The sequence below is a fragment of the Cajanus cajan genome, chromosome 3, assembly GCF_000230855.2.
Source record: "Cajanus cajan strain Asha chromosome 3, NIPB_CcT2T_4, whole genome shotgun sequence".
Lineage (NCBI taxonomy): Eukaryota > Viridiplantae > Streptophyta > Magnoliopsida > Fabales > Fabaceae > Cajanus > Cajanus cajan.
Genome location: NC_138519.1, coordinates 5,914,197 through 5,926,696, shown reverse-complemented (window position 1 = coordinate 5,926,696; position 12,500 = coordinate 5,914,197). Strand labels below are relative to the sequence as shown.

The following is a 12,500-nucleotide window of genomic DNA, read 5'->3' as shown; positions in this document are numbered from 1 at the left end:
AGCAAAAAAATATATATCTCGGTTGAATCCATCACAGGTTGGTGATTACTTGAAATGGTTGATCCATAATTTAAAAAAAAAATGCTAGAAAAATGAGGAAAATCATGAAAACAAATGCATAATGTTCAATAACAATGAACTCAAAAAATTAGTAAGTAAAATAAAAATTTCCAAGGACTTTTATAACAACACTGGAAATATATAAATTATAAAAAGGTCCTCAATTTGACTCGGGTTAGTCCTCTTCAACCAACAACTTAAGTGAGTTGGGGCAAAATAACTAATAACCTCTGAAAAATGAGCAAACTTATTAAAACTCGTTTAATTTAGGAGTGGTTAAATATGTTGAATCTAATAGCTTCAATCCATTTAACTTGGTTTTTTTGGGTATGATGGATTGGAATTTTCACCTCACTAACCTGTCTTGTTTCCACCTTGGAAACAAGTAGAAAAATTGTGAATGATGGGCATGAAAGAGGAGAAAGAAATATATGTGCAAATGTAATATTTGTGGGTAATCTTTTATTTTAGTTAAAATGTATATTTGATAAATTTCGATAGTCTCTGATCTTTAATATATCCTTTTGAGCATTTAATGTTAAATTTATCAAATAAATTTCGATTTATAGCTAATATATCATCCAGAGCATTTCACATGTCTAATTAATTTTAAATATAAATAATTTTAATTTTGTCTATTTCATAGAATTATGAAAAATGTTTATGTAATAAATTTTGATCATATCTATTAGAGTGTAAAGTAAGTCTCACATTAATTAAAATTGAATATGTTAAGCAATATATAAGTGTGAAAGTGTAAAGTGTGGGTCTCACATTAATTAAAATTGAATATGTTAAGCAATATATAAGTGTGAAAGACTCATTTATCTAAAATATTAAGATTTCAAATTATGTTATAATATCAAACTTACTAATAGATTTACTCACTATTTATGGATAAAATACTCCTTGATATTTAACTCTTCTGATCCAAATATATTTAGTGACACAAAAAAAAAAACTATATCTATTTTTTTTATAAAAGAAGTCATAAAAATATAGATAAAAAATAAAAAGGAATTTGAATCTTTTAAAGTTAGTTAGATGGAAAAGTAAATTTATAAATGAGTTAATCACTTATACACTGTCAGTGTAAAGTTTTTTTACACTGACAACTAGTTATATCTTTTAATTGTGTCATGTCACTGTTAAAAGTAGATGTGTTTACAGTGACATGACACAATTAAAAGATATAATTAGTTGTCAGTGTAAAAAAAATTTACACTGATAATATACAGATGATTAACTTTTTCTAAATATTGTTTAATCATTTAACGACTCTGATTAGTTCTTTATTAAAATTTTAAAAAATTAAATTACTATTAACACAACTTTATTGAAGCATGTTCCTTGACTGTTATTCATAAATTTTTTTTAAAAAAAATCCTTTAATTATTCATATATATATCCTTGATTTTTTTGGGCAAATTCTAAAGACAGGCTGAATTACAATGTATTAATTACAATTATCATAAATTATTAGAATTTAGAAATCAAAATTAATATCAACAACAAAAGGTTTAAATTAAATGAAAAGGCAAGTGCTAGAAAGTCAATGGCCTCTTCAGCGCAATGACATCAGAAGGGGAAGAATCAGATTTTGGACATGCAGCTCAAACGGTGATTATAATACTTTAGTATTTAAACAAAAAGCAAACATTTCATCACATTGCAATATCAGATGTAAAATTCAGCTCTGATCCTTTTGTTCCACAGGTAAACAGTCGATACTAATTGCAGACACCCATGGGATTTGCATTCTTGATTATCCAAGGATGTTCCATTATCCTCTGAAGTGAGAGTCTTTGTGAAGAGTCTTTTACCAGAAGCTGCATCAATTAACATAATGCAGTTAGAAGAAGGACCTAATCTATTATTCTCTTCTCTAAAATGATATGTTTTTGCAAGCATATGAATATGTAGATAAGAACGAACTTACCCGACTAATAAGATGTTTGGCTTCTGAAGAAACAAAAGGAGTGGAAGGGAAGCTTAGGTCAACCTTCATTATCCTGAACAAATATAAATTCATTGTAAAAGGGACATTTATGTTGTGATAAACTACTCTGCATACACAAGTCTCATGCACTAACATACCTTTTGAAGGTATCAGATTGAGTCTCAGCCTCAAATGGAGGAGCACCATAAAGGAACTCATAACAAAGGATACCCAGAGTCCAGTTATCAACTGCGTAATCATGAGCTTTGTTTTCTACCATTTCGGGTGCTAAATAATCCAAGGTTCCACACATGGTATGCCTTTTGCTTCTTGATTGTACTGACCAACCAAAGTCTGCGATCTTAAGACGACCCTGAAAGCAAGGGATTATGAAACTAACTGAAACAAAATAGCAAAGGGGAAAGGAAGAAGAAAAGGCATACCTGATGGTCGAGCAACAAGTTTTCAGGCTTGATATCTCTGTGAATAACATGCTTCTGGTGACAATATGCCAAAGCCTTTGTAAGGCTTAAAATATACTAAAAGTAAAAAAGGAAAGAAAGATAAGAGTGAAGATAATGGAAGATAGGAAGACATTGAGAGTAAGAAAGGATTACCGTGGCAGCTTGGTTCTCACTAAAGTGACCCTTTTTGCTGAGTTCCTTGTAAAGCTCGCCATTGTGAGCATATTCGAGAATCAAAAAGACGCGCTCAGAGTCATGAAACCAACCATAGAGACGAAGAACGTTGGGATGCTGAAGACTCATCTGAATCTCCATCTCCCTCCTCACTTGATGATGAATTCTGTACTTCTCCAGCTGTTCCTTGAAAATAACTTTCAATGCAACCACAAATTTGCTCTGCCCACAAATAACTTGCAAATTCATAAACCCAATTCAAAACCTAATATTTGAAATTTCAGAGGGAAATCAAACCTTCACTTCTCTGGCCACGTACACTCTGCCGAATTTCCCTTTGCCCAGAGGCTTCCCGATCTCGAAGTCGCTCAGGGACCATTCTCGTTTTCGGTTTTCGCCCATTTTCGGACCCCACCAGGCTTCTCAGAATTTGAATTGGTTCCAACCCGCGCAACCTCAAACGCCACCGTTTATTGCAGGCGCTCTTCATCGTGTGGGATAAGATATTAAATTTTAATTTTTATAAAATCCCATTTATATTAATTGAAAAAAATCAAAATTTTAAAGTAATCGATATTCATCAATTTAATGATCATTCGTATTGTTTTGGTTTACATAAATTTTATGTTTTTTTAAATACAAAATAATTTTAATTATTTAAAAAATTTAAGTTATAATTAATTTAATTTATTATGATTCATATATAGAGTTAATATATAAATTTACTTATTTTTATATAACTAGTATTTTAGTTTTGTAATGTATGGTAAATATTTATAATATATAACTAAAATTTAAAATAAATTATATATAAAAAATACTACTTTTAAATTATGTATATAAAACAACTATTTCTTTCTTTATGTTAATTTATATTAAAATTACCTTAAATTATTTATTTTTATAAGTAATTAGTAGGTCTAAAAATTACTCACTTTATTTTCAACAAAAAAAAAACAATTGAAAAGTTGCACTATTTATTTACAAAAAAGTAAATAAATATTGATGCAAATGTCAAGGTTATTTTAATAGACAACCGAGTCTATTGTATCCTTCTTATCTACATCTGCATTTATAAGTTTTTAACAAAATTCATTTCATTTATTATTTTTTATTGATTTTGGACAATTTTTTTACGTATAATTGTTGGATCAGGTACAAGTATCTAATCTTAATCACTTGGAGATTAAATATTTAGGGGGGTGTATTGGATTAGGATTTTAAAGGACTTTTTTAGTGAAAAAAAATCCTGCGGATTTTAAAAGACTTTGCAGGATTTTCACGACTTTTAAGATTTTGCAGGATTCTACAAGATTTAAAATTAGGATTTTAATGGATTCTACAAGACTTTTAAATCAGGATTTTAATGGATTCTGTGGGATTTTGTGGAGTTTTGACATTTGATAAGATTTAAAAAAAAATTCATACATTCAAATTTAAAAAGAGTCAAAGATAAAAATAATTAAAAAAGCAATAATGTCTAGATAAATAATAATAATAATTCTCCATAATATTCTATCATCTTTTTATAGTATTCACTATCAATTGTAACAATTCATCGGAATCCTCCTTGGTCCAAGCTTCATAGTTTTCTTTCTCTTTTCCTTTTTCTTTATTATTTCCATGTAAAATAATATATGTTGAAAACCAGTTATATAAATAATTATAGATAAGAGACAAAATCAATAAAATTATATTATTATTTTTAGAAGCACACCAATTATACAAGATCGAATATATCTTGGCTATCCAAATGGATCAAATATCTCAATCATTATAACAAAAATGTAAAAAAGAAAATATAGAAACAAAAGATAATTTTTTATATATAAAAAATTAGTATATTCGATACTGAGAAAATATTTAGATATAGAGAATATATATATATATATATATATATATATATATATATTAGTTATATATTATATGATAATTTTTAATGATATTTATAAATGTAAATTATTCTAACAAATATTTTAAAAATATTTTATTTTTTAAAAAATAAGCTAATAAAGGCATAAATTCTAAACCCTAAAAAATTAGATACTACAATGTCTTATGTTAATTTTATTTTTTAAAAATATAAAAAAATCTTAATTTCACAATATAAAAATAAAAAAAATCATAGTAAAAAAAATAAAATAATTGTTGAGTCATAAAAGGAGGGATAAGAGTAACAAATTCAAAGGAATGAGAGAGTTCATAGTTTTTATGCTGAGAGGGTTCTTCCCCCAACTAAGATCCATTTTCATCTCATTCTACTCACAGAAACCCTAACAAATTCATCTTATATATATATATATATATATATATATATATATTATGATATCAATTTCATCTTTCACCTTTTTCTTTCCTTGATGTGTGTTATAAAAAAATTACCACTTAAAAGTTAAAATTTCAAGCATTTTTTTTTGTTATATAAAGGAACAAATTCAACTACATAAAATAAAATAAAGCAAGTCAATTAAAGAGAACAAACAGAAAAATAGAGCAACTCAATGACACTATCATTTACATATCAGAGTTTCACAAAATAGGAGAATGGGATGAGAGCGGTACTGCAATATTATATATGAGCAATGAATAATAGTATAATATTATTAGTAGAGAAAAAATAGAGAAGACAGGAGCATAGAAAAAAAAAAGATGAAAAACTCACTTGAAAATTATTGAAACACTTGAAAAATCACTTCAAACAATCCTTCAAAATCCGTTGGGTTTGGATGGGATTGTTTTATGATTCTGGTATTTATAGATAACACTAGAAAGTCCTTCAAAATCCCTTTCACACAACAATCCTTTAAAATCCTTATATTTTTGAATACCAATGGATTATTTTTAAGTTGTAAAAAATCTCAAACGAATACCAGTGGATTTTAATGGACTCTTTAAAAAATCTTGAAAATCCAGATTGAATACCACTGGATTGTTTTTAAGTGACATAAAATCCTGATTGAATACCAATGGACTTTTTTACTCAAAAAAAGTCTTTTAAAATCCTATGAAATCCTAAACCAATACACCCCCCTTATTTTTGATTTGTTCTGACAGACTAGATTTGATATATATAATTATTACTATTTATATTAATATTAAATCACATTAAATATTGATTATATTTAACAAATAATATTAAACTATAATAATTAAATAGTATAAATAATGTACACAATTAAAATTCTATAGAATAAATATATCAAATAAGTCATAATATATAATAGGCTAAAGACTTATTTTAGTCCCTTATAATAATTGTTTGTTTCAATTTAGTCTCACTTTTATTTTTTGTCTCAATTTAGTTTCTAATAAATTAATTGGTTGTAATGTTGGACTTCCATCCAAATTATTTAGACAGAGTTTACTGTTGGCCACGTGGATACTACGTGGATGCCACATGACTTTCACGTGGATGTCAAATTTTTGTCATGCATCTGGAACCAGAACGGCCCGTTCTGGCTCCAGAATGTCCACAGTTAACAATTATATCCATAAATTTTTAATCGTGATGACAATACTTATTCATATATTTATAATATTAAAAATTTTATATTTTATTATTTTAAGTATAAATATATGTTATAGTTATTTTTTACATGTTTTTATATCTACAATTATGATTAAGGATGAAAATAAACTAGGTCAGAATATATTATATTATAATTTAACAGATTTAAACCTAATTTTTGTTAAAAATACATGTTATAAATATTATATATTTATCTGTCATAGACATTTTTTTAAAATGTTTGGTTACATAACAATCTTAAAAATTTACTTAATAATAATTTAACACTAATAAAAACATATAAATAAATATGTTAAATCTTATAAAAATTAAGTTTAATTTATTTATCATATAAAGATGCTTTTAATATGTGATATAAATTTTTACAAGGCTTAAATATGTTTTTAGTCCCTCAAATTTAGGGTAAATCTATTTTTGATTCCTCAAATTTAAAATTGTTGTTTTTAGTCCCAGTAATTTCAAAAAATCTTAATTTAGTCCTTATATTCAAATTTTGTTAAGAAATTTATCAAACATTATTGTATAAAATCTACCTATTGATGTTCCTATTAGTAAAAATATCACATTATATCCGGTTGATATTACATAACTGTCTTAATTAGTCACTTTCAAATATGTTATTGGTGACCTAAGGGACTAAAACAAGATTTTTGAAAATTACAGGGACTAAAAATAACAGTTTTAAATTTGAGGGACCAAAAACAAATTTATCTTAAATTTGAGGGACTATAAACATATTTAAGCCTTTTTACAATTTTAATTTTTTTTTATCAACATAAACAATAAATAGAAAGTACAAAAGTTTGACAAATATCAGATAAATGAATAACTCCTCGAAATTTATATTTTATACATACGATAATTTAAATATATATATATTAGAATATAATTTTTATTTTTTAAAATATATTATTTTTTAGATAAAAAAATTGTGTATGTGTAAATGGTTTGCTTTCGATTTTTGAACTACACTGGTGCACTATGTTGGTTGGCGTTTTGGAAAGGCCTGTTCTAAAATCCAGAACGGTCCGTTTTGGGTTCTAGAACGGCCCGTTCTGGTCTTAGAACGACCCGTTCTGCTGCACGCTTTGGGGTTAAATAATGCATCTGGAACGGGGCGTTTCAAATGCAAAATTTACACATCATGAGTGCTACCGGAACGGGCCGTTCCGGTTCCAGATGCATGACAAAATTTGACGTCCATGTGGCATGTACGTAGCTTCCACGTGACATCTACGTAGCTTCTACGTGGCATCTACGTAACTTCCACGTGACATCCACGTGGCCAATAGTTAACTCCGTCTAAATAATTTAGACGGAAGTCCGACATTGCAACCAATTAATTTATTAGGGACCAAATTGAGACAAAAAATAAAAGTGGGACTGAATTGAAACAAACAATTATTATAAGGGACTAAAATACTATTTTAGCCTATATAATAATATATTTATGCACCAAATAAAACTTCTTTAAACACAAAAATAAATATAAGATGTGATCAATTAAGTTCCGAGTACAAAAAATTAAGTCTTAAATTATGTGTAATGCATGTTTAGAAGAGAGTTCCCACAAAGTAAAAAAAAAATCAATAATTGTTATAAAATGTCACCATATTTTTTTAAGTGCGAAAATAATGAATTTTTGTTTTTAAATTTGGACTTCTTTTGAAAATATTTTCAAAAATTATAAGTAAACATTTTCATCTTTATTTCCTGTTTTCTTTGAAAATGAAAATAGAAAACAGTGGTGTTTATTTTCTGTTTAGTATGATGTATATATATCCTTCACTTTGCTGGAAAACGCATATTTATGCGAAACAAGGTATCATGTTTTATGTATGAATTTTTCATTCGGATTTATGTAACATGTCTAAAGTTGTGAGTAGATGGATGGGATGACATATGAATATACCTCATACATGTCATCTTAACTGGCATTTGAATAGTTGTGATTATTATTTAGATGTAATTTGTTGATGAAAAATATCTTTTGTTGTGGACATACAACTTACATGTCATCTAAACAATTATGGTTATTGTTTTAGATAAATTATTATATTATATGAACCTGTGTATGAATAACATATTTATTGAAAATGAATTTTAGTTAGCAAAAATGATCATTGGTTGCAGAAGCTATGATATCGACCCTCCCTTCCTGACCATCCATCCATTAGTGACGCGTCTAGTGTGTTTCCCCTGTTAGGGTTGTCTTTTGTGCTTGGCCTTTTAAGGCCGTTTCTAGATATAAATAAAATAAGTTGTTATATGGATAATGTATAATACAGTTCTTACTACGATTATTATGACATTGCCTTCTTAAAAAGTTAAATAGAGGGTTTACAAAACAATGTGTTATAAATGAGCCAAAACTGCATTCTGCTGAGTTGAACATTCTATGAAACCCCGCATTGACCTCTAATAAGAGGTCCTTCACTGCGTTTTTCTTTTGCTGTTGGACCTGCACACGCTACCTTTTCTTTGATCACAAGATTCACCACCTCTGAAGAGAAAAAAAAAAAAAAAACATGGATGTTTGGTACACCCTGTTGAGTTTCATAGCCTTTTCTTTTCTGGGTATGTTCCTAGTCTTTTGTTTCATCACGTTGACCATGGTCCTAGGAAAATCAATAGGGGACCCTGATTATGCTCCAGTGAAAGGCACAGTGTTTAGCCAGCTATTCTACTTCAGCACACTTCATGACTACCATGCTCAAGTGGCCAAAACTCATCCAACTTTTCGGCTTCTGGCTCCAGAACAAAGCGAGGTGTACACAATAGACCCGCGGAATATTGAACACGTGCTCAAAACCAACTTTGACAAGTACTCCAAAGGCAAGTATAACCAGGATATTATCACTGATCTTTTTGGCGAGGGGATTTTTGTTGTTGATGGTGACAAGTGGAGGCAACAAAGGAAGCTTGCAAGTTATGAATTCTCCACAAGAGTTCTTAGAGACTACAGTTGTTCTGTTTTCAGAAGGAATGCTGCCAAGTTGGTCAGGGTTGTCTCAGAATTTTCCCACCAGGGTCGGGCTTTTGATATGCAAGTGAGTGGTTATGTTTTTTTAGAAAATAGTATGTGTATCATGGAAGGAATGAATTTTTTAGTTAAAATTGTTCAGGAAGCTTCAATTAGTCTCATTAACTTTTGTTAAGCATCCTGCGTTCACATGTTGTGGAGATGATCTATTTAGTGAGGAATACTATGCTTGATCTCTGTAGTATGTGAAAATTCTTCAGACCAACAACGGTCAAAATACTATGAGCGGGATTAGTCTTTGGCCTAGTAGATTGAGAGATACATGTAACATAACAAAAAAAATAAAATTAGTCTCATTAACTAAGCTTGTTTTGTTCATGGTTTTGTTTGAATGCATCATGATCAGCGATCAGTTTTAAGCTAGTGTTTCACAGCTAAGGCTTTCATCAATCAAGAAAAGTCAACCTAGGAAATATATTGGTTAGACTATGCTAACATGGTATCGATCAGAATTGTTCGAAATAATTAGAAAATAAATAATTTTGATGTTACTTAGTAGAAAGCATGATGAAGATATAATGTTTGATATTTTTCTAGGACATGCTAATGAGGTGCACTCTGGACTCCATATTCAAAGTTGGGTTTGGAACGGAATTGAATTGCTTGGAGGGATCAAGCAAAGAGGGAAGTGAATTCATGAAGGCCTTTGATGAGTCAAATGCTTTGACTTATTGGCGCTATGTTGATCCATTCTGGAGGCTCAAGAGGTTTCTTAACATTGGTTGTGAAGCTACCCTTAAGAGAAACGTGAAAATAATAGATGATTTTGTCCATGAAGTAATTAAGACCAGAAAAGCACAATTGGAAGTTCAACAAAAATCTGTGAGTTGATCAGTTAATTTTGTTCCTCCTCAAACAATGCAGTATCTTTCAAAAGCCTTTTGATGATATTTTTGGATACGGTGCATTTGAACTTTTAGAAAAGCATTTCAAAGGTGTTCCAAATTTATTTTTTCTCCTGCTTCAAAACTTCTATCAACTAAGGATGAGTAATGTCATTCAAATGGTTGCTTTGATTTTCAGAATGTCAAGCAAGACATACTATCAAGGTTTTTGATGGAGAGCAGGAAGAACCAAAAGACTATGACTGATCAATATTTGAGGGATATAATTCTGAACTTTATGATAGCTGGCAAAGACACTAGTGCAAATACTCTTTCATGGTTCTTCTACATGCTCAGCAAGAACCCTCTTATAGAGGAAAAGATTTCTCAAGAAGTGAAAGATGTCACTTGTAGCCATGAAAGTGAACCAAGCATAGAGGAGTTTGTGACAAAAATAACAGATGACACACTTGATAAAATGCACTATCTTCATGCAGCATTGACAGAAACCTTGAGACTTTACCCTGCAGTCCCTGTGGTACCATCTAAAAGATTTTCTCAAAACGCATTGAATCATCTCTTCCTTGCTCTACAGTTTTTTTTAATGTACTATTATCATGTGTTACATAATTATCCGAATTGTACTTAAATACCTATGATAGTTGTTAACCTGATTTCACTGTAGCATTTAGCGATTGCGACAACTCAATCATCCAAGTTTGGTTACTTGTTGAAATATTTATGCCATTATGTGTGTACTTGTGTGCATACATCTGTAGTCATAAATCATTTGTGTCTTCACCTAATATCTTAGGCTTTTGGAATATAAACAAAATGCTCTATTAGGCTTTCACTCTATGTGAGTAATATAAACCTGCCGTATTAGGTTGCAATTACCTATTTTGTGGATTATGATTTATGATTATCTTATCTTTTTGGTATGATATAAATTGAAGGATGGGAGGACCTCAGAGGCACCTGATATTCTTCCTGATGGTTACAAACTGAAAAAGGGGGATGGATTGTACTACTTGGCCTATGGTATGGGTAGGATGTCTTCCATTTGGGGTGAAGATGCTGAGGAGTTTCGCCCTGAAAGATGGCTCAACAATGGAATTTTTCAACCTGAATCACCATTCAAATTCGTAGCTTTCCATGTTTGTACCTTTATATTAACTTGCTTTCTCCCTCCCTTATATAAGCAAGCATCAATTTATAGTTATACCATATTAACTCTTCTACCATCAATAATTTTATATTATTTCTTTTTTATCCTTCTAATAGTTAAATTATAATCATAAAATAATGGATAAAACTTAGTCCTACTTTAAGTATTTTTTATTTATTTATTAAAATTGAAGTTTCACTTTGATAATATGTATGAATTTATATTAATAAAGTCTACATTAAATATAAATACATATTATCAATATGAAACTTCAATTCTAATTGTTGAATAATTTTAACAGTAGTTATAATATTATACTTCAGTTTTGTTGTATATTAAAGAGGTTTAATTCATTTAGTTGAACATTTCTTGTAAACTTCTTGTGTTTAATTTTCATAGATAAAAAAAATATAACTATGTGTTATATTTATTATTTGTAACAAATTTTGTCAAAATAAAACAATTATAAGTACTAACTAGCAACAAATTATCTAATACACTTTTCTTAACATATTTTTTTATTGATTAAAATTTATTAAAATCTACAAAATGTAGGAAGAGTCATTAAATAGGTTTAGAAACACACTAAATTTATAATTTTCAATAAATCTCAACTAATTAGAATGTGTGCTTATAACATATCTTGTTTATAACTTTCAGTTCAACCACAAAATTTTAGATAAAAGTATCTTATAAGAAAATATTAATTAGTGTAAGTGAGTTGATTCCCTCCCCTGCCTCCTCTCTCTCTATATATATATATATTTGGATTAATGAATGTCTCATTGCAGGCTGGACCTCGAATCTGCTTAGGGAAGGATTTTGCTTACAGACAGATGAAAATAGTAGCAATGGCTCTTGTTCGTTTCTTCAGGTTTAAACTGGCAAATGGAACACAACATGTGACTTATAGGGTCATGTTTACCCTTCACATGGACAAGGGTCTCCCTCTCTGTGCAATTCCAAGGTCATGAGTCATGACTAGGGTGACAATGATATTAACCAAACCAAATCACTTAGCAGAGTATCTCTAGTGTTTCAGTTTCACCTTGGTATAAGAGCTAATTTGCAATGTGACTCTGCCATGTTTCTAGGCAAAGATAAGATTATTTTCCAGTGTTTATATATGTATATTTCTATAAGACTTATTTAATGTTTATGAAACTTCTGGCTTGTCAATTGATATGGAGAATTTTATTAAGGTGTTTGACTTTTGGGCCAGTAAAATTCACGGTATAGAATGTAAAGGAGGAATATTTGACATTTTGTTTATGAAGACATTATTATGTAAGCGTATAA

The 12,500-nt window shown here is 29.2% G+C and overlaps 2 protein-coding genes across 5 annotated transcripts; one reads left to right on the top strand and one right to left on the bottom strand.

The window, feature by feature from the left end:
* Nucleotides 1–1,658: 1,658 nt before the first annotated feature.
* On the bottom strand, nt 1,659–3,134 carry LOC109794049 (serine/threonine-protein kinase Aurora-3). Of its 4 annotated transcripts, none has more exons than XM_029270469.2 (6): nt 2,935–3,134; nt 2,617–2,859; nt 2,443–2,496; nt 2,158–2,360; nt 2,000–2,072; nt 1,659–1,889 (listed from the first exon to the last, which is right to left on the bottom strand). In XM_029270469.2, exons 1-6 carry the CDS (start codon nt 3,037–3,039, stop codon nt 1,791–1,793), a joined length of 777 nt encoding a protein of 258 aa, XP_029126302.1. In that variant the 5' UTR covers nt 3,040–3,134; the 3' UTR covers nt 1,659–1,790. The 4 variants fall into 4 exon arrangements, with proteins under 4 accessions (XP_029126302.1, XP_020209102.1, XP_020209103.1 ...); XM_020353513.3 differs by having other exon boundaries at nt 2,443–2,538; nt 2,935–3,133; XM_020353514.3 differs by having other exon boundaries at nt 2,158–2,372; nt 2,935–3,132.
* Nucleotides 3,135–8,474: 5,340 nt separating this feature from the next.
* Nucleotides 8,475–12,500, top strand: LOC109809056 (cytochrome P450 704C1). The gene is made up of 5 exons (XM_020372275.3): nt 8,475–9,216; nt 9,747–10,031; nt 10,233–10,571; nt 10,990–11,190; nt 11,993–12,500. Exons 1-5 carry the CDS (start codon nt 8,695–8,697, stop codon nt 12,173–12,175), a joined length of 1,530 nt encoding a protein of 509 aa, XP_020227864.1. The 5' UTR covers nt 8,475–8,694; the 3' UTR covers nt 12,176–12,500.

What these genes read in the sequence shown, in the direction of transcription:
- LOC109794049 (XM_020353512.3), bottom strand. Translation starts at nt 3,039, where the DNA reads ATGGGCGAAAACCGAAAACGAGAATGGTCCCTGAGCGACTTCGAGATC. An exon ending in ACGTGGCCAGAGAAGTGAAG is followed by an intron (nt 2,860 to 2,934) that starts GTTTGATTTCCC and finishes ATTTGTGGGCAG; the next exon opens with AGCAAATTTGTGGTTGCATT. An exon ending in GTGAGAACCAAGCTGCCACG is followed by an intron (nt 2,539 to 2,616) that starts GTAATCCTTTCT and finishes TTTTACTTTTAG; the next exon opens with TATATTTTAAGCCTTACAAA.
- LOC109809056 (XM_020372275.3), top strand. Translation starts at nt 8,695, where the DNA reads ATGGATGTTTGGTACACCCTGTTGAGTTTCATAGCCTTTTCTTTTCTG. An exon ending in TGGAAGTTCAACAAAAATCT is followed by an intron (nt 10,032 to 10,232) that starts GTGAGTTGATCA and finishes TTTGATTTTCAG; the next exon opens with AATGTCAAGCAAGACATACT. An exon ending in TTTACCCTGCAGTCCCTGTG is followed by an intron (nt 10,572 to 10,989) that starts GTACCATCTAAA and finishes TATAAATTGAAG; the next exon opens with GATGGGAGGACCTCAGAGGC.